This window comes from Cardiocondyla obscurior, linkage group LG06 (assembly GCF_019399895.1).
Source record: "Cardiocondyla obscurior isolate alpha-2009 linkage group LG06, Cobs3.1, whole genome shotgun sequence".
Taxonomy (NCBI): Eukaryota; Metazoa; Arthropoda; class Insecta; order Hymenoptera; family Formicidae; genus Cardiocondyla; species Cardiocondyla obscurior.
Genome location: NC_091869.1, coordinates 5,584,002 through 5,604,705, shown reverse-complemented (window position 1 = coordinate 5,604,705; position 20,704 = coordinate 5,584,002). Strand labels below are relative to the sequence as shown.

Sequence of the window (20,704 nt, the reverse complement as noted above, 5' to 3'; positions counted from 1 at the left end):
GAACATGTAACTATTGTTAACAATTACGAATAGAATTTCTCCCGTAAATTATACAACGAATCGAGGAAAATTTGGAAACGACGGTATAAGTATAAAATATTAATCAGTTTTTTTTTTTTACGGCTTAATAGCCGTCAAAACAAGTTCATCTTCTTTCGCTACGCGCCTCGGACAACGGATAAAAATTTAGCAAAGAAATAAACGCAACAAAAATTAATCCCGGCGAAAGGAATGAAATTCAAATCCTCACTTATTCATAATCGCGGAATATAATTATCATGTCCAATAAACTTGCGATAAATACTTTTCCACGATTTGATTAGTTTCCGATAAAAGGTTTAACGCGGACTTTTTAATTAAAATACAATTATAGCGCAAGTTAAAACTTCAAATGGGAACAATCACCTTCTTGCGTGTATTCATTTAATTAATGTAATCCGTTTAATGAAATTTATCTTTTCCTTTGCGCGAAAGTACGCGCGGAATTATTGTTATTATTATTGTGTATTAAATTATGCGGAATAAATGATATGATTTCAAAAAATTAGCCAATAAAGCGAGGCACGTGAATGCGAGACTGCATCGGTGATCAAGAGCAATGGCGAGTTGATGGAGCCGCGGGGGTAAAATATGAAACATTGCCCGTAAAATGATAACGGGCAAACAAGCCGCACACCGTAAAGATCGATATTCGTCTGCCAACCTCGCGAATCATTTACGCCGGATTATTCTCGATCGCCAAGGCTATATAGAAGCACCGGCGATCTCTGTAAAACCGACAAAGGTACTCCGAAAGAAAGATATAATAAAATAAATTTTAATTATAAAAAAGTAACTCATATAAATTTAATAGTTGAGTCCGGAAGAAATATTCTTTTCTCAAAGCCAGAAATTTCAAGTAATCTGCCAATTTGTTTTTTTTTTTTTTCGTCTTTTTTCGTTCGTAGAAAACACATTAAAAAGCGTTACGCAAAGTCTTTGAGACGCAATTAAAAATAACACGTTTTTAAATAGTAAATTAAAAATATAAATTAACACGTGCGCTCGACATCACCAATGAGTCCACTCTTTAAAATAATTCCGAAACAAATTTCTCTGCTATCAACGAGAGAGAAATATAGTTACTTTTGTAGCCAGCTATAATTTTATAACGATGTCTAAATAAATAAATAAATATAATAAACTAAATTAATATTTATCGCTAAAAAAATCATAAAGTTACGGCTCGATCTAAAATTAATTTATCTATCAGTATTATATATTTACTCTTTCCTTCCGCCCCAAAGAAAAGCAATCGCGGCTCGCAGCAGAACCTGCGTATCTCGTTAAATAAAAAAACGAACCAAACAATCGAACCGCCTCAGTTCTCCAGATGAAATAATTACAAGAAATCGCGGATCCGCGAAGTCCTCGTTATGCAAAAAAAAAAAAAAAATAATAAAGTTTTCCCATCACCGGCGCGACCTCGAACAAGAAACCTTTCTGATTCAATTCCTTGTTTTTTTTTTCCTTCTTCTTCTTCTTCGGTAACACAATACGTGTCGGCGGATCGCGCTCGTAACTGCGAAAGTGGCCCGTGTATCGTACATTTACGCATGTATATCAAAGAAAATACACGCGGGCGCGACGGGATATTGCCGGCGATCGCGCAGGCGTCAGCGGGCTTTTTGCACGGCGAGATAACTCCGGAGGAGGAAATTTCGCGAGGAGGAGCCGACAGTCGGCGCCAAGCCGTTCTCGCGCGATCCCGCTTCCGTTCATCTTGCGACCCCGCGGTCCCGGCGCATGACGATGTGCGCCCCGTTTCTCAGTTCTCGATTGACCGCGACGTAAGGAAAGTGCGAACCGCGGGACTTTCAGTAAGAATTTTCGGGTATCTTTAATCTCGCGCGAACGCCGCGTCCCGGCGCCCACGATGCGCCCTGTTTCCACCCTTCGATCAACGTGAGAGTGCGACCTGCCGGACTTTCGGTGAAAGTTTTTAGTTATTTTTTATCTTTTTTTTTTTTTTAAATCTCGCGAGAAACCGGACAGCAGTTCCCGAGAACCGCAGAAACTATCCATGTGCTTCGCAGCATGGCTATTATGCAGTCCTGTTGCTGCTGGCAGTCCGTGCGCAAGGGAAGCTACGCCTGTGCTATTTACACCATGGTGAGTCCCTAATTCCGAACGTTATCTTGGATATTGCGAATGGAATTGGAGTTCTGATAGCTGTAGGTCAGAGCAAGTGGAAAGAAATAGTTTTCGAGTCACTCGAAGGTTGAAAGAGATTGGCAGTCTTTGAAAATTTTATGCCGGGAATATTGTTGCAATTTCATGTGGATCATCTTGGAATTATAAATTGATTGTGAAAGTAGTACGCAGGTACTTTTGATCTCGATTGTAATTTTTTAATGTTTCTAATTGAATCAGTTGTACTTATAGTTAGAAGTGTATTAGAAAATTATAGTCGAAGAAAGTAGAAGATAATTAGAAAAATGAAGTTACTCTTTGCCTAGACTGTAATTTTAATTTAAATAATAGTTGATTTAATTATATTTGCGGCTAGAAATACAGTTGAATCAATTATTATTGTAACTAAAATTATAGTTTGAGCCAAAAGTGAGATATTTTTTATTTCTTTTTATTTTTTTTATGACAAACAATAACTGGATATATTGTTTAATTCCATAATTCCTTGATGGTTCACAAACACTGCGATGCAAAAGTAATTCTTACTATGAACCTTTCTCCGTATTTTTTTACCTCGCTCTGCCTTTAAGTATGTTATTATTAGATACTTTAGAGAAGATCTTTGTGACCTATTTTTCACAGTTATTTCGGCACGAAGTAACATTTTTACATTTGCATCGATTTTACAAATTGTAAAACTATATTCTCCTATAAATCGTAATTTATTTTTTGTTTTTATTGAGAAAATTCATAGATTGCCGTGTGTACTTTATTTCGATATCCAAACCAATTCCTCCGTAGACTTGTAATCGAACGATTTAACGAAGGCTAATTTTTAAAATAGATGTACATTCAACATGCACGAGTCTTACCTCAAAGCGAAAGCACAGTTTAATAGTTAATAATTATCTTTCAACCCCTTTTGCAGCCGATCTTTGTCAGCTGACTTTTAGTGGCGTTCGGAACAGTCAAGCAAAATAGGTAGCACGAGTCAATAACAAATCGTACGCTTCCCGGCTGCGATTGACTTTGATGACAAAAAAGTATCAGATTTCGCTCTCGCCGTGGTAAAAAGAGAGAGAAAAAAAAAAAATTAAATGCCACCGTTTAAAGCTCGGACTTTGCAATACAATCTTTTCTCGTTAATACTGTTCATATTTCTAACCACATGGGATAGTTAATCAAGTATGTTTTTAGTTAAAAATATCATAAAATTATAACTAAGATCTGCTCTCTTTCTACTTTCAGATTTAACCATAATTTTTTGATATTTTTAACCCAAAGCGTAATTGATTCGACTGTTTATGGGTAGAAAAAAATCATAAAAATTATAATCGAGATCAAAAGTAATTATTTTTCTCACAATGTCGCCTCCGGAAGAATATCGAGCACGTTTCGCGGCAGCACGCTGTTATTACAACTCGGAAACACCACAAGAGCTCTTTCCGCCCCATGGGATTATAAGAGGCGAAATTAAATGGAATAACCGCACGACGAACTTTGTTAAACTGTTGTCCGACAGGCTCGCACAATTAGGGTGGGATCTTGGAAATTAAGGGCTCTCGCGAAATGTTAAAGTCGAAGTCGTTGCGTGGCTATTTGTCGGCGGGGAAAATTAATCGTCTTGGGTAACCTTCCTTTGTTCCGTAATTGCGGGGAATTTCGAGATCTGATTGCTAATCACCTACGTTTAACCCTTTCATTGAATCCTCATTTTCCAGCATCGCTCCGCCGTCGACGTTTTAAATCCACATCGATTCGCAAATGTTATCTTATGATCGGATTCTATTAGCGATAAATGCTATACGATAAAATTCTGTGATGCACACAAGGGAAAAAAAAATGCAGTTTACTTTTGGATCTAGTTATACAACTTTTAACAATAAATATGATAAATTTAATTACTGCATGTATAAATAAATATCTCACTTTATTGATTTAATTATTTTAATTTGCCGGTTTAATTAATTTATTTATTTGTTGTTTGTAACATAAAATTGTGGCTGACTGCAGAAGTAACTGCGATCTTCTCTGAATGCAACACGGTGGCACGACTATGTGTAATCATTATCGCGAAATATTTGCCGGCAACCCGAAAAACACGCTCTAGTTGCGTCATTAATTTTATTCGTCCCCGGGAGCGCTAATTACCGCGATCTCCTTGCATACTCTGCGACCTCACACCATTGATTCACTGTGATGAACTTAGATAGATACCTGATAGGCATCGCACCGCTAACTAACTATTCAGTTTAATTAGTTGATGAGGGAAAATCAGGCAGTCGAGGCATCATTATATTACCAAATCTAAACTCAACTTCTCTCTCTCTCTCTCTCTCTATTTTTCTCTCTTTTTAAAATTTCTCGCTAAAATACTCGGACTTCGTTTTTATCAAAAATTTAACTACCATTTCGACTTCATCAAATTCGACGATTTTATTTCTTATAAATTATCTGTTTTTCTTTCTTTTTTTTTTTTTACTTATTTTAATTTTAGCATTTATGATTGAGTCAATTATAGTTATCGTTAAAAATTTTTCTACCGCAGGGAAGAAAGGAAAAATTTACGAAAATTCAGGGAAAAAAAAGATCACGATAAAGTATTACATTTTTAATTAATTTCGAGACGATTCAAGTGACCGCGGCGCCGTTTAGAATTCGATATAATTTGGAAAATCCCACAAAACACGAGACGCGAATAAGTTATTCCTGAAACGAGAGCCGGAACGTGCTCGGTCAGCAATTCGAGGAAAAACCGAAACGCGATGAGGCGGAAGAGATTTCAGCTCTCACGTATCTCGGTCCTTTTTTATTTTTTATTTTTTTTTATTTTTACTTTTACTGACTTCCGATGCGCTTTCGCACAGAGTTCTTTTGCCAGCGTGCAGGTCACTAATGAAGAGAGATGTCGCGGTTTAAGAGCCTATTGCTCGTCGGGGAAAATCCGATTTAGGCACTCGGAGCGATTAATTACATCCGGCGGTCAAATTGCGCGTTGAAATAACGTCGTTAAAGAAAAACGCTCGGAACAAGCCGCAATTAATTCACTCTAATGTGTTTGTGATGGCTGTTTGCGTAACAATTACAAATATCCAATCGATTGGGATAAAAAAAAAAAAAAAAAAAAAAAAAAGAGAAAGAAGCTCCTAATGCGTGTCATAGAATTTATTTATCGTTATTTTTCGAGCTAAAAAATCCTACTTTTCGCGCAATTCACGTTTTAATATAATCGCGGCGAGATTTTCGTATTAAATAGAAAATAATTCGATCCACGACAAAGCAGGGGAGTTATCTTCTCGCAAGTTCATTGTCACGTAATTTCCCAATTAGGCGAATATATTTATCGACGCGAACGGTCGATTTCGCGTGACGTATAATTTTATTTCACGTTTTATCACAAACCCGAAATAAATGAGAAGAAAATCGTCAAAGTGTAGAAAAGTGCGCCACGATGAAGAAGACGAGCAAAGTTTTTATTTTATTTTTTTATTTTTTTTTATTCCCGCGTAAATTAGCATAAAACGACGATGTTTCGAGTGGCCGAGCCACTTTTCGATCGATCATTTAATGGAGTTCTTTTCCTCCCCCTCCCCCTCCCCCGATGCGGCTCGGTTTTCTGCTTTCCTTCTCTCTTTCGATTTCCGTCGCGTAAAATAAATGTACGTCTTCGAAAAGACACGTGCTTCCGCTCGGAGACGTCTCTTCCGGCTGATTTCAATGTTATTCCGCGAGTGCCGTCGTCGTGAATAATTCAGGCAGTAAAAAGACATTTGTCGCCGCGGAAAAATTCTATGTGGAAAATTAATATCGATTTTCAGCGGAAAAGGTTAAAGTCGAAACGCATTAATAAAAAAAAAAAAAAAACATTTATATAATTATTTTAATTTTTCTATTTTATAATTTATTTCTTATAATTTATTTTTATTTTTATTTTATTTTTATGTTTTAAAATTTATAATTGACTCGAGAATACCTGTCGCTAGAAGTACGACGAACTAATAATAATGAAGTTCAAAGCTAACTATATGCTCTTTCGATATGCGCGTATTTGCGAACGATATGTAACGCGAAGACGTGGACCGCGCTCGTAGCATACCATCCGACTTTAATTCCAACGGCGAGTAAAACTGTCCTGACACGCTTACCGCGATTCGTTGCGGCGTTAATTAATATACCGCGTCGTGTAAGCAAGTTTCGCGCTCCCATCTGCGAAACAAATACCCGGGGCGAACCAATTTCGACCGTAAACCCTTGGGAAATTTGTTTATTTAACCGTGCATGACTACGATTTGCTCTCCCCGGCCTTCTCTTCCCCTTCGATTGATCCCTCTCACCGCTGGGAGTGTCCTCCACGGAAAATCTCGTACCGAAACCTCGTCTCGAGTGCTCGCCCCCGAAAGCTCGCTCCGGAAAGCACGGCCGGGGCGTGTTTTTGCGCTTTCGCGCGTTATTTTTTTACCATAATAAAATTAAATCGTTCCACTTATTCGTACTATTATAATTATGTCGCGATTTATAATTATAATTATTATTGGATCGACGGGAGCGGTGGAAAATGTCATGCGCACGCAATTAACCGCGTTAATTATAGACCAGCTGGAGTGCCCGAGTTCGCGTTTAATTGCGATCGGGCGCGAGTTTCGCGCCGCGCTGACTTCGTAACAAATAAAAAAAAAGATGTCTCCCTCTCCCTCCCCCCCTCTCTCTCTCTTCGATGTGCAAATTAACGGGTGCCTACGCGCGGATTCGACATCAATATGGACCGCCGAGGACCGATAAATTATCGGCCGGCCGTGAACCGCCGATCGATTCGAAAGCATTCCCGGCTTTATAACGCGCGTATATATTTTTATGGGCGCCTCGCGTGTCGTTTCGAGGCGAGCTTCGTGGCGAATTGCGTAGAAAATATAAGATCGCTTACCGGTCGATGCGTTGACGATCCTGCAATCCCGCGTTCCGCCTCCGCCGGCGATCCTGCAGCCCCGCGTCCTGGTACCGCCGGCAATCAATCCTTCGCTTCAGCCAAGTCGTCTCGTCGTCGACGTGCACTTAATTAAGCACCACACACACGCACATATACGTACAATCTCAAAGAGAGAGAGACACACACTGGCACAGACGCGAGCACATACACGCGCGCGCGAGATTTCGCCCGAAAATTATTTCACGCGGAGTCCTGGAATCGCTTAACAGCGAGATTATTCAGTCGCGAATACGTATCTCGTCTCACCCGCACGATTGAGAAGTCACTTCGCGGAAGGAAAAGGAGGGGGGGAGTTACCGACGCCAGTTTCTTCGTTCGGCCGTTTGCCATCCTCGCGTTTCTCCTTTCCTTGCTTCCTGTTTCGTCCTTTCTTCTTCTCGTCCTTATCTCCTCACTCCCGTCGCTGTTCCTCTTCTCGATCACTTCCAGGTCCTCATTTTACGTTAAATTTCACCGTGATGCGAGGAAGATGCTTCGTTACGCCGTAAATATTGCGTTGTTATATTACTAGCGAGGATGAAGAAAGACTCCGGAATGCAGGGCCCGTCGAAAGTTTTATTTCCGGGTCGTGCGAGGGCAGCAGTGATCGATGGGTGAATGCGCAGAACGCGCCGGCAGGTGCTGCCAGGTCCGCCGTGTGGCCGCGATCCGAAAAGAATCTTCCACGGCCTTCAATGATCCTCGACGATGTTCCGAGGCATCTCCCGACAATCCTAGCTTCGACAGGATGCTCTTACCGACTCCACGACGCTCGTAAATACAGAAGTACTCGACCTCGCGTTGCCACATCACCGGCGAGCACAAAAAACGTCCGCTGTGCACTGAAGAAATTTCTGATTACGCCGACGCTTCAGCGCGATCGCGCGGGAGCTACGCTTATTGGCTGCCGACCGCTGCTGAATCCGCGACCCGTCGAGAATATTCTGCGCTCGCGACGTTCTTCTAATGATGCCCCTCGATATCTCCCGACGATTCCTAACTTCGGCAAGATGCCTTTTTCGGTCCTCGTTCCCGCCCCGAAATAATCGCGAACACAGAACGCGGAATGTCTTCGATACAAAGTTCAAGCTGCTCCGCGCTAACTTCTCGCAGTTCACCCGCACTGACGGCGCCCGATCACTTCTCGGCAGCGGCTTTCGACTCCCGCTAATAATCGCGCTTGCTCAGTCCCGTCACCGATTAACGCCTCGGAAACGATTAAAACCGCCACAGAATTCGGCAGTCGACTCACCGGAGGTCGAGCAGGCGAGGAGCCCGGCGTCCGGTCGGCGGGAACGAAACGACCTCGTAATGGCGGTGGTCCTTTGCCGTTTGACGCGGCGTATCGAACGGCGTATCGATCCCATATCTCCGCCATCCGTTTTTCCGCTGCTCGCGGACGTACCGCGGGATCCAACAGCTGCCGCGAGATCCGACCCCGGTCGCGAAACACGTCGCGGAAGGGCACAATGCCGATGAAATGTACGGAGTGATCGCGATCGGCTGCAACTCGACGTCGAGCGACTGCACGAACTGCCGGACACCACCGCGTCCGCCCCCGCGGTCCTTCCTTCCCCCACCACGCGCAATCTTACAGTTTCTTGCTTGCGCCACAATCTTCAGACCTTCGAGAGTCCTGCTGGCGAGCTTGTTTACGTATGACGACGATAAAACATCGGCCGAGATTGTTTTCGCCTAGTTCGAGCAGCTCGAGAATCGTCCCACAATAATCGGAATTTTTAAAAGGTAATTCGACGAACGATTAAATTGAAAGTCGATCTCATACGAAATATTGTTTTCCAACCGGATTTTCGACAATTATTAGAGGTTAGGTGTGCGAGCTTTTTACGTTTTTGTTAATAATATTAATAATACATGATTGAGATAGCATATTTTCTTATTTTTTCGTTTGTTGCATTTTTTTTTCTGTGTCTAATTATAATTAGCAGCGTGATATTTTATTTAAATTAATTTTTAATGAAAGTATGAAATTGCAAAGGGAAACAAGGAATTTCTAATGAGCAGAAATAATAAATAATTAACGACAATTAAACAAGCATGTAATTATTTCAATTATAGTTGTCACAAGCTCCATCATTTTCTGAATTACAGCACTTCACGTAACGAAATCATTTTAAAGACAATCCGTGCTGTTAAAAGAAAATTACACCCGAGCAGTCTGCTCTATTTTCAAATTAACATTTAATGAGAAAAAAAAAAGAAATAGATTTGATCTCGAATGGAATTCGAACAACGAAAGAGTTCTGTTCCGTTCGATTTTACACAAAAGCGTGGTTCGCATAACTGCAATTCCTGCCTGAAATAGACCCTGGACTTAACTGACGTTACTTTTTACGGAAGCTGGGCGAGTTTACTCTTTCAAAATTGACCTTTAAATTATTAATTTGCTAACATTAATTTGCACAATTTAATTTCACAGTTACATGATGGCCCGCAACTGTAACATCGTAATTAAAGTAATTAATATAACGTTATCTTTTGCGAGGAAAAGAAATCCATGATAGGCAAAAAGAAAAGTAGCTAGTTTGGAGTCAGTCATAATTTTAAAGCATTATTAACGATAAATATGACCGAGTCAATTATAAATCTGATTAAGTCCGTTCGCGGTCGTCGTTGGAAATTCGGAAAATTATGGCCTCGGTATCCGGAAGTACCTATATTTTCATCTCGACGCGACCGAGCTTCTCCCGTGGCATTTTATCGCGAATATATAACGAGAATTTAACGATTTCCGACATTTCGCATTCACGGCTTGCGTCCCCAACGTGATCACGTTTCGACGTGTATCAAATCGTATAAAGTCATTTTATTAACCCGGTGATTCCCGGGTATTAGATTCCCATCGAAATCACCGATCCGGTTTTTCCACCTCTCGCTCGATATTGCGAGATGGACCGCGATCTGATGAGAAAAACGTTCTCCTAGCGAGTTTATATTCGCATCTCCTATTTCCATGAACGGGATGTTGGAAACCGCGTGTCGAATACTTGCGGCTAGCTATCTCCGGAATTATTTCCGCGGCAACAAGAAGAGACAACGAGAAAGAGAGAGATAGATAGATAGAGAAGTAGACGAAGGGTAGCGAAAAGGAGGGATGTTCGTTTAATATCAGCGAATTATCGCGACGGTGCGGAATTGGATGCCATAGACGAGAGATCTCCCCTGCCGATGTTCCCTGAATTAAACTAACTCAGATTATTGCGATGGGTGTCTCTCCGCCTCGTAAATTGGCGACAGAATTGCCACCGAGCTTATCGATACGAGATCGAATTATTCTTCAGGTATTGAATCGTATCATCCGCTCCTCTCCGTTATTTTTACTTTCCTCATTTCTGATACAACGGTCAAACAAAGAATGGGATCGAGAGAGAGAGAGAGAGAGAGAGAGAGAGAGAGAGAGAGAGAGAGAGAGAGAGAGAGAGAGAGAGAGAGAGAGAGAGAGAGAGAACTGCACAATTAAACACGCGACACAATGGGAGAAGATTAAATCGAAAACGTTAATGCCGACGTAGTTAATCGTGCGACGCTGCGTGAAAGATATATCGGGCGTATTGTGTGAGAACGACCCGCTTCAACAATGACAACACGGAGATGCTCGCTATTAAAGTTGCATTAAATAACATTTCGTTTAATAACATTAATAAACCAATTTTAATAAATTTACAATTTTACTGAAATTAAGCCCTAATATAAATATATTTCATGAACAGCATCTCACTTACGTGATCAATCTTAAATAAAAAAAAAAAAAAAAGAAAAGAAAAAGAATGCATAGAGACGTGAAGAAATTGAATAAAAAATAAAAAATATTTTGAACGAAGTATTCAATTAATTAATTTTTTCTTTTTTTTTTTTTTTGCAGCATTAATTTGTCGTACTTTTTACAAATTAATAACATTTCCGGGTTCGTGCGCTCTAGATATACTTTACCGTATTGGCGTTGACCACCGGAGCGACTCTACAAGAGGAGAGCGGGTACTTGAACGGGATCGTTCCCTTTCCGGAATCGGCGAGCTTCCTGGAGTCCGGAACCATCTCGCCGAGTAAGTAGATGGCAAGTAGATAATCAAGCCCCGATCAAAAACAAAGTTTCGATCCTTCGCGCGCATGGAACCAACGATACTGTCTATTAATTAGCCGGCTTGCGCTTAAACGATACTGTATTGCTCACTTTGCTTCAGCGACGGTACAATTCAACGGAATGATGCTTATCTGCTCCTGCTGCGGCGTGCTGTGCAGCCTCCTCCTTTTGTATGGCTTGTATAAGGTAGGGCAAAACACCAGGGCGGCGATATTAACACCGTCGACCGTCACATATTTCTTAATTTGTCACGTAGACGAGGTAGAAGAAATTAATTATGGAAATACAGTAGATAGCCTCAGTTTCCTAATTTCTTACGTATTAAATCATATTGATTACATAATATTGTATAAAAATAATTGTATTATCTTTTTATTTATATATGTATATTATATTGTTTTATTATTTTTTTTTATTTTAAGACCAAATTATAGAATATTATGTGATCAAAAAAATCAATTAATTGCGAAATATTGTATTTTAGGTCTTGTTAATTTGCTAGATAAGAAACAGCCGAAATTTTTTGCATCTTAACTTTGCCACGTAGCGCAATGTAAACGTAATGTTTTTTTTCTTTTTTTTTTTTTATTTAATAACGGAGATTCTTGCGCAGCCGTTTTTATATTTATTACATTTCCGACTAAACTCCGCCGTAAGGGAATGCGGTAGGTGATACTTTTTTCCGCCTGGCACGTGATAAAACAGTATTATCGTTGCTCCCGAATGGATCGTATGAAAGCTACAGGTATGACGCACATGCGTTGCTCCCGAGGGATACGTGCCACTAGACGTAGAGCGGACGTTTGAGTAAACAATCCGCCACACGCTACTTTTAATAAGTTTTAATACCTTTTAATAAGTTTATTAATAATTTAAGCTCCTGGCGACTAATCCCCCTTGTCCTATTAAATTTTCTTTTTTTTCTTTTTTAATCTAATCTTTTGTGCTTTAAATAACGCACTTAAGTAATTAATAAAAATACACATTACTTACCTTCTATAATTTATCACTTATCCAACATGATCTTAAACAAAATGAAATAAATATAAAAACGTAATTTTTATTTGACAGAATAAAAATATGTGTATTGGTGCGTTGTAACTGGATGTTCTCAAAGTTGTAATATTAACACGTTACTTTTTTTATATTAATCAATAATTCACTTTGCGTGTACGTTATCGTTACAAATGATAAAAGTTACGAACTCACGCGGAGCGGCAAAAAGCACCGAAGCAAGAACGCATTGAGAATCTTAATTACTTTAAGTACCTTGTTGGAAAGTACGAGTATCATTAACAAAACAAGTTACGATATTGCAAAAAAAGAAAAAAAAGGGTTGTATAAGTATATTTTCATGAATATTAATAACGAGAGACGCCGATAGCGCGGTAAAAGCATTTCGCGAACGTTACAAAAGGGTATTTAATTTGACGGAAATAAATATACCCACCGCGTTATTCCGCGTTGAGTTTTATGTTACAAAATCCCCATTAACGCACGCTGAGCTTCATTTTATTACTTCGTCAAAGAACGAAATGTCGCATAATTAAAATTCTCGAAATTAACGATTGTTAATAGAAAAAAAAAACTTTTTTTTTACATCTCTATGACGTTTGATTTCTGTATGTTTCTGTATCAACGCTCTTTTCTGTAATATTCACTCGTGAAAATATAGACTTAAATAATATATATGTATAATACAAAACTGTCAAACATTCAGTTAAAAAAAAGAAAACTGAAAATACATTTACAATTTACAATTTTTTGTTGAAAAATGTAGAATAAAATGCTCGTAACGGAAAACTGAAATAAAACCACAAAAAAATATATAAATTTATGTATAAATGCATGAGTATGTTAATTCCAAGTTACGACGCTATAGAGCGTTAAAAAATTAATAAAAAAAATTACTCGTTCATATGTAGGAGCTCTTTTATGAATTACTGTTAATAAAAATAATTTTTTTAGGATTCTAAAATGTTGCTGATCCCGTGGATCATCACAGTTATCACGTGCGGCATCCTGGACATATCACACTCCTTGTATCTGTTCGTCACTTCAGTAAGTTTCGATTATTTACTGTATTCTCCTAATTAAACAATATTTCCCGCGACAATCATTAATCTTCTATATAATACAAAAAGTAAAGTTGCGTTCTCTGCAAATTGTTTGAACTCGGCCTTAAAACATTTTTTTTATAAATATTAAATATAAATTCGGACTAGTAAATGTAAAACTAATTGATACAAAATTAATGCTCTGTAAAATATCACTTAACGGATTAATCGGCCCCAGGATCTCCAAACGTGAGAATCAATTTATAAGTTCGATAGGAAAGCGGTGTTAGTACAATCGCACAGTATTTAAATAAGAAACTTTTCTTCGTTATACGTTTATTCGCGGACGTGCGATTTTCCGAAGATCAATATCCGCTCGAGATATTCAGAATTTTCATATCGAGCTGGTTAATTGATTCACCGCTCAACGGAGTTTATAACTGCACGGTAGACCCTTGAATTCCGTCGTAACCTCGTGTTTTTAAGGAAGCCCTTTGCGAACTATGTTTCTTACATTTTCGTTTTCTCTTTACTCCTCTCGCTCGTTTTGCAGCAAATTTATGAATACCGGTCGCGCTTAAAAGGCTCGTAACCGTTTCACCGCTGTTCCTTGCAAGAGGAATATTAAAATTAAACTCGCCGGTCTTTTAAGGTGAATCGTAAAAAGTACATTTAACCGAAGACAGGTATATGTTCAACTTTTTTTCTTTTCTGTTTTTTTAATCCGTATCAAAAAGTTTTTTAATATGCTTACGTAGAATAAAGCTCGCGAAATTAATTTCCGCAAAACCGGTCTGTTACAGCCCGACTTTCATCCATCGAAGCTAATGCTCTACACGCTGAATTTTTTTCTACTTTGTTTAAATGTGAGTATAACTACGCTTGATTGCGCAATTATTGAAAAATTATTAGAAACTAATTTTATTAAAAATAAATTTTCATAAAAATTTATTTTAAAATATTTCAGATTTTAATTTGGATTGACTAGAAATCAATAAAGTATCATAGCCAGAAAAATTTACACATTTGCACTTTTCAGTGTGACTACATGCAGATATCATTTCAGATTTACTCGTTATTATGTGTCATCTCGCAGTATCAAGAATACTCGGCTGGCCGAGGTACCGCTGCTCAAGACATCGAAGACAGGGTCAGTATTCCCAAAGTTACGCGGAGGAAAGAACAATAAAATAAAAAAAATAATAAAAAGTTAAGTGACAATCAGATGCATTAATTCGTTAAAAAATTTTTATCCACATTCCGTTCGAAAAATAATTATCAAACGTACTAAGTTAATTCAGAAATAACGCTTTTTAAGCGATGGCCGAATTAATTGCACAGATGAGATGTGATAAAAGATAACGTGATACTGATAAATCGTAACGATGGATAAAAAAAAGTGAAGAAACGAGATAAATAGCCGAAATCCACCGGGGAAAACAGCGGCCGAGTGCTTTCCGAAAGCTGAGAGAGTAGTAAAAAGGACATTCGTGGCAACTGTTACGTCAATTATCCCGTAATCAATATCCCAAGGGAATCGATCGTCCATCAGATTGCGTTATATTTGTAGCCGCCCTTGTACGCCGAAAGGCCGTGTACACAGAGTTCTTTCCTCCCGTAAATTATTGTCTTCTTGGACGAATCGTTATCGTGAAACTTCCTCCAAGTATATTCTCATTTAAAGCGATAAAAAATAGTTAAACTTCAAAAATTTCTTTTATTTTTAAAGCCAATTTATCTGAAAATATGTTAAATAATAATGTAAAATTATATTTTATTTTTATTTATCGACAATTTGTAAAAAAAAAAAAAAATTATATTACTCACAGCAAATATATCGTTAAATTTTCATAAAGATTTATAGCTAAGAAAACATTCTCGAAGTTCAACTATTTTTCAGCGTTTCAAGTTTTCCCAAATATCTAACATAATTGATTATATTTTATATTATCTTCAATAAATAATTTCTACCGCTCGTTATATTCATGTCATCATGCAGCGAGATATTTCTCGGCATAAAATACATATTTACGTCTCATGCAGTACCCTTTAAAGGTTCCAGTAGTGAAATACGTGACCCAGCCGACGACCACCACCGCCACTACGTCGTGCTTAAGTTCGCGAAGAGGTGCGACGAACAACGAGACAAAAGCGACGCCGACCCAAAGCCCCACCGCGTGCCACGATCTCCTGTTATCGGAGAAAAGTCCGACCGGCAGCCGCGTGTCGAGGAAGCACGTCCAGTTTCCAGATACATCAACGTCGCTCAGCCAAATGCAAAGGCCAGGTGAGCGAGTGGCACATTTCTCACATCCATCGCGGAGAGCTGAAAATAAAGTTGCAGATCTAGAAGCGCGTGGAAACCTGGGGAGACATCTGCCATTTTCATAAATCATCCCGCTAAAACCCGTGTATCAATTTGCACTTATCACAACTCTTCTCGCCTGTCAAGAAAATTGGAGCATGTGGCAGTTTGGCCTTCGAGCTTTTAGATGGAAACTTTTTGAAAAATTTTGCGAAATATCCGTGCGAGATATTCTCGCGAAAAATCTCGCTAGTATACGTCCGGAAAAATGAAAATAGACTGTTTTACTGTCTTCAAAGGTAAATAAAAAAAAAAATTTTTGTTTTAATATACACTCGACATCGTGTCCTGTTAAATTTCTCTCGTATCAATAATTCTTCTGAAAAATAGATAAACGCAACCGGATTGTTTGCTGCGAGTTTGCGCTTGTTAAATGTTGTAGTATGAATAATTGAACGGACAGGCGAGCGTTGTAAAACGTGTATTCGTTGTGCGCAAATGTTTCAGAATCGCCGGTGGCGGAGATCCCGACGAAATGCTCACCGAAAGTCGAACGTAACGCGAGAGCTTGGCTGCAGCCCAACGATGCCATAACAATCGTAATTAATGTTAATGTTAATCACATCGATGTTAAAGTCCTTGCTATTAAGCAAAGACGAGCACAACCACTGCACGTGAAATATGTGAACGCACTTGGTCACATGCGATTGTTAATATACAATCTCGATTTTTTTTACAAAAAAAAAAAAAAAATATAAAGACGTTTTGTTCGACTTTTCTCAGGCTTAATACTTTTCTCTTAATATTTTTTCTCTTTCTTATTGTTCGAAGTGATGTATTCAAGACAATAGATGGCAAAAGAGAAAAGAACATAGTCAAGAAAATTTGTTAATAAATGTAAAAATAACGCGAAAGGAAATTAACATGAAAGATAAATTAAAATACTTTCAGAAGTCGAGTAAAACAAGAGCTATAAATACGTAATAAAATTAATTAATTTCTTTCTCATAGTAGCATTACGATATTGAAATCGTAGACGATCGAAAATTTATTCGAGAAATTACAAATCGAAATAACTCTGTCGTATAAATGTCTCGAGAAAAATCGAAAGTTTAAGGCAGAGTAGATTAATTCTAATTAAAATTATAAATAGCCCTTCTTATATTAACTAATAAATTAACGTGCATTTTTGCAGAGACTTAGAGAGTAATTAATTCGAAGAGAAACCGGCTAATTTTTTTTTCCTATAAAATATCTTTCGTTTCTTTTTCGATAACGAGATAATAAAAGTGAAATTTCTCTGCACGTCTAAGATTTTCTTACGTTTTTCTATAAACTAATATTTAATTTTAGCAGCTTTTCGCTTGGTGTGTGCACATGTCAATCTATGATTCTTCTTTCTCGAACGTGACGTCAATAGATTCAAAATTATGTTCCCTCACGTCCGTCGTCGATATCACATCATTATTATCACGTTACATATATCGTTTATGTTAATTAACATTTAACTAAAACGTACGACGCAGATCACGTCAAACGAGGTAATTACACGGAGAAAATTTTATCAAAACTTTTCAAATTAATATACTGTCGAATAAATATTAAAAATGATCTATTTCGAATATTAAAAGCATTGGAAACGATTTGTTTTAAATATTAAAAATACCGAAGAGCTTTTGATCCTCAAAATAAATAATTCATTTTTTTAGTTTTTAATTTAACTAGCATTGTCTTCTACAGCAAACTTATAATTAAAAAAAAACTTATATAAAATTTTCTGCGTGTACAACAGCAGGTGAAAGCTTCTTTTCTTAATCGAACGCAATCAAATAGACCAAGGCTGCATCCAGCCGAAGAAATTGCTTCGAAACTACTGCAAAAATCGTAAATTTGCTTAGCGTATACTTATAAATTCGATCGAAATTAATAGCATACGCTAATCGAATTCGCTATTTTTACATTAATTGCAAAGCTCTTTCCGCTGAACACAACCATTGACTGTAAAGATACTCTTTTCTTTTTTTTTTTTTAGTATAGATACTTCTTAAACATTCACCGAAGAAAGATCAGCACGGGTCTGGTTCTCAGCCTCTTTCTTCTTCGAGAGGCCGCGCAATTTTTCCTGTATCTCCTCTAACGTTCTACCTTTGGTTTCAGGTACGTAAAGAAGCGTGAACAGAGCGGCGACGAGGCTGCACACAGTGAAGATCCAGAATGGCGTGTGCGTGCCAGTGCTCTTGCTCACGGCCAGATACGAATTTGTCAAGGCGAAAGCTATGATATTGGTAATTACTATTTTCGTCGTGGTGCCGAGAGCCTTCACGTTTGTGGGGTACAGCTCGCTGGCCATGGTCAACGGGATTCCCGCCAGACCCAGGGAGTACATGACCACGTAGAGGATCACGCCGAGAATCGGCAACCACAGGATGTTACTGATATCTACCTGGTTGTGCTTCGCGTGGAAGTAGGCCGCGACCATGGCGGTTGAGCACGCCGATCCAACGCAGGAGATTATCAGCAGCGATTTTCGGCCGCTGCGATCAGTGACCATCATGCAGATGAGCACGCTCACCAGCTGCACCGCACCCAGGACCATGGTGAGGTACTTGCCTTCCAGCTCGACGTCCGCCTCGTCGAAGATCATCTCGGCATACTGCAGCACGATCTGGATGCCACTCAACTGCTGAGCCATACCAAGACACGTCAAAGTCAACAGGGCCCTGCAAAGTTATTCAGTTATTAACAGAATTCTTTATTCGACTAGTTATGGTTTTCGGGAAGTAATTGAGCAGCTCCAGTCTTTCAAATACCCCTTGACATAAATTAACGATTAACATAAATCAATTAACAAAAATATTTTTAATACTGTTTGATTGATTATAATATAATTTATTTTAAAAGAAATGTATGCATTATTTATTCGTGTAACATTCTTAAATTCCCGTCTCGTGACCTTAACGGATTGAAATTAATCTCACCTGCGGTTTCCGGGCACGAACAGGAGCTCGCGGAAACCGGCTTTGTTGACCAGATCGGCCTTCACGGACTGCTCGATGCCGTCCGCCTCTTTGTAGACGTCCTGTTTTCCCCTCAATTGCACGAGAGATTCGATGGCTTTCTGCTTCGCGTTGCAGCGCATTAAGTAATACGGAGATTCCGGCAGCCAGATAAAAGTGACGATGAAAACGCACGGCGCTATTAAACTGATGAGGGCGAGATTTCTCACCGAGAGAAACGGCCCGATGATAAACTCGATCGAGGTGCCCAGCTTCACAGCCACCGTCAGCATGGACCCCAGATTGCCGCGGATACCTGCCGGCGAAATCTCGCCAAGGTACATCGGCGTGCTTGCATAAGCGATGCCCACCGCCAGGCCGGATATGAACCTCGATAAGTACAGCTCCTGCAGGATGCAGATAGAAAATGAGAGGATTAACAGAGAGTTTATCTCAATTTCGAGACCTATCTCCTGAATTAAAAGGTACTGCGATTTTTTATTATTATTTTCTTTTTTGTTTCGTTTAAGGCAAATGTGTTTCTAAGTTAAAAATTGCCTTTGCCAAGTTTAATTTAATTCAGAAGTTGATTCAGCTTCTTGTCTAGACTTGACGTTATCTAGATATACATTTTTTTTTATTTGAATAATTAATCCAATATAATCCAAATATTTTTTTACAATCTTAATTAATTTTGCGAAAGTTTATCTCATCTTAGGCCTTTCTGTAAAAGAATGTTTTCATAATCATCATTTGTTTTAATGGAATAATAATCTGACAATAATAAAATTTCCTTGCGAATGATGTCAGCGTTTTCCTGCCGACGTAATCGTGAAATCAGAATGATATTATGCATGCTTATCAAGCGATAACTGCATTAAAAAAAAAAAGCTATCTCTTGTCGATTCAAGATTATCGGTACTAAACGTCGCCTGCTTGCATATTAATAGCGAGATAAAGTTCAAGCCGGAGATGGAAAGTTTCCAAAAAGTACACTACGACATTAAAAGCCTGAGTACACTCCAAATACACTTCCAGGCAAACATCGAAGAACTTTAAAAAGCTCGCAAACTTTGGAGTACTGTAAAGTACGAGAAATTACGCGCGGAATAAATAAAATAAATAAAATAAAATAAATATACTAATATAATACAGAATATAATATAAATAAAATCACTATATAAAATAATGATAAAAAGAAGTTTCGCAAATAATCTCGTTTTTAACTTTTGTTGCTCGCGCACGTTCGGCCTATCACTTCGTAATTAGCACTTGGGTATACCTAATGGCTACAGCAGCGTATTAAATTACCCACGGTGATGTTGCGAAGGCGATCAGCAGCCAGCTGATTACCGAAGGCACAGCTGTGAATAGCATGGTGTTTTTCCTACCGATGGCATTCACTATCAATGCAGAAGTAATAGAACCCCCGATGCAGCCTAAAGTGAGCAAGGACACCACCCAGGAGGCCTGGTCTGTATTCAAACGCACGGGATAATCAGGGTTGTCGTTATCTATTAGTAAAGGCAAAGTCGGCGAGGCCCAACCGACAAACAAGCCCACCGACACCATGCCTAAGTTTCCTACAACATAATTAATAAGAAAATAAAAAATTATTACACAAATAATCAATAATATAATAAGTAATTTAAAAAAAAAATAAATAAAATAGCGTTACAATTATTACAATAATGTGACAGTTTATACATTTTGCAGTGAACGTGTCTGATTTAATACAATTCTAAACTACCGCTTCAGAATCGAATAATTAAATTGCGGATGATTGAACTTAATTCTTTTAAGTTTGGCCCAATTGCTAATTAAAAGACTGTTATAAAAAAAATTGCTTTCTGTAATCATCTCAATGCCCACGTACCTGCCACAGCAGCGAGAATCACTTTTCTCATGTTTCGGTTTCGATCACTTGCCGCGAACCAATATCAAATGATTGAATATGTAACGACGAAAAGAGATCTGTCTAAATGTACTAAACGATGCAGATAATTTCATATCGTTTATCTATAGCATGTCAAGAGTTTGATAGGGTAATTCGGATATTTACGTCGCAAAAGTCAGGAAAAATAAATGCACCGGAAATAACTCGCTCTA

The 20,704-nt window shown here is 38.5% G+C and overlaps 2 protein-coding genes across 4 annotated transcripts; one reads left to right on the top strand and one right to left on the bottom strand.

The window, feature by feature from the left end:
• The first annotated feature begins 1,725 nt into the window (after window positions 1–1,725).
• On the top strand, window positions 1,726–18,503 carry LOC139103203 (uncharacterized). 3 transcript variants are annotated; one of them, XM_070657672.1, is made up of 9 exons: window positions 1,726–2,151; window positions 11,076–11,199; window positions 11,338–11,423; window positions 13,206–13,298; window positions 14,098–14,160; window positions 14,361–14,444; window positions 15,338–15,581; window positions 16,107–16,198; window positions 17,757–18,503. In XM_070657672.1, exons 1-9 carry the CDS (start codon window positions 2,077–2,079, stop codon window positions 17,772–17,774), a joined length of 879 nt encoding a protein of 292 aa, XP_070513773.1. In that variant the 5' UTR covers window positions 1,726–2,076; the 3' UTR covers window positions 17,775–18,503. The 3 variants fall into 3 exon arrangements, with proteins under 3 accessions (XP_070513773.1, XP_070513772.1, XP_070513771.1); XM_070657671.1 differs by having other exon boundaries at window positions 15,350–15,581; window positions 16,107–18,503; XM_070657670.1 differs by having other exon boundaries at window positions 16,107–18,503.
• LOC139103192 (facilitated trehalose transporter Tret1) lies at window positions 16,597–20,663 on the bottom strand. Its single transcript, XM_070657653.1, has 3 exons — window positions 19,907–20,663; window positions 18,578–19,002; window positions 16,597–18,319 (listed from the first exon to the last, which is right to left on the bottom strand). Exons 1-3 carry the CDS (start codon window positions 20,165–20,167, stop codon window positions 17,644–17,646), a joined length of 1,362 nt encoding a protein of 453 aa, XP_070513754.1. The 5' UTR covers window positions 20,168–20,663; the 3' UTR covers window positions 16,597–17,643.
• Between the last annotated feature and the right edge of the window lie 41 nt (window positions 20,664–20,704).

Excerpts from the sequence above, each read along its gene's own strand:
- LOC139103203 (XM_070657670.1), top strand. The coding sequence starts at position 2,077 with ATGGCTATTATGCAGTCCTGTTGCTGCTGGCAGTCCGTGCGCAAGGGA. Across the intron at positions 13,299-14,097 it reads TGTATCTGTTCGTCACTTCA|CCCGACTTTCATCCATCGAA; the intron begins GTAAGTTTCGAT and ends GGTCTGTTACAG. Across the intron at positions 15,582-16,106 it reads CAGCCAAATGCAAAGGCCAG|AATCGCCGGTGGCGGAGATC; the intron begins GTGAGCGAGTGG and ends CAAATGTTTCAG.
- LOC139103192 (XM_070657653.1), bottom strand. The coding sequence starts at position 20,167 with ATGGTGTCGGTGGGCTTGTTTGTCGGTTGGGCCTCGCCGACTTTGCCT. Across the intron at positions 19,003-19,906 it reads CCTTCGCAACATCACCGTGG|GAGCTGTACTTATCGAGGTT; the intron begins GTAATTTAATAC and ends TGCATCCTGCAG. Across the intron at positions 18,320-18,577 it reads TTCGTGCCCGGAAACCGCAG|GGCCCTGTTGACTTTGACGT; the intron begins GTGAGATTAATT and ends ATAACTTTGCAG.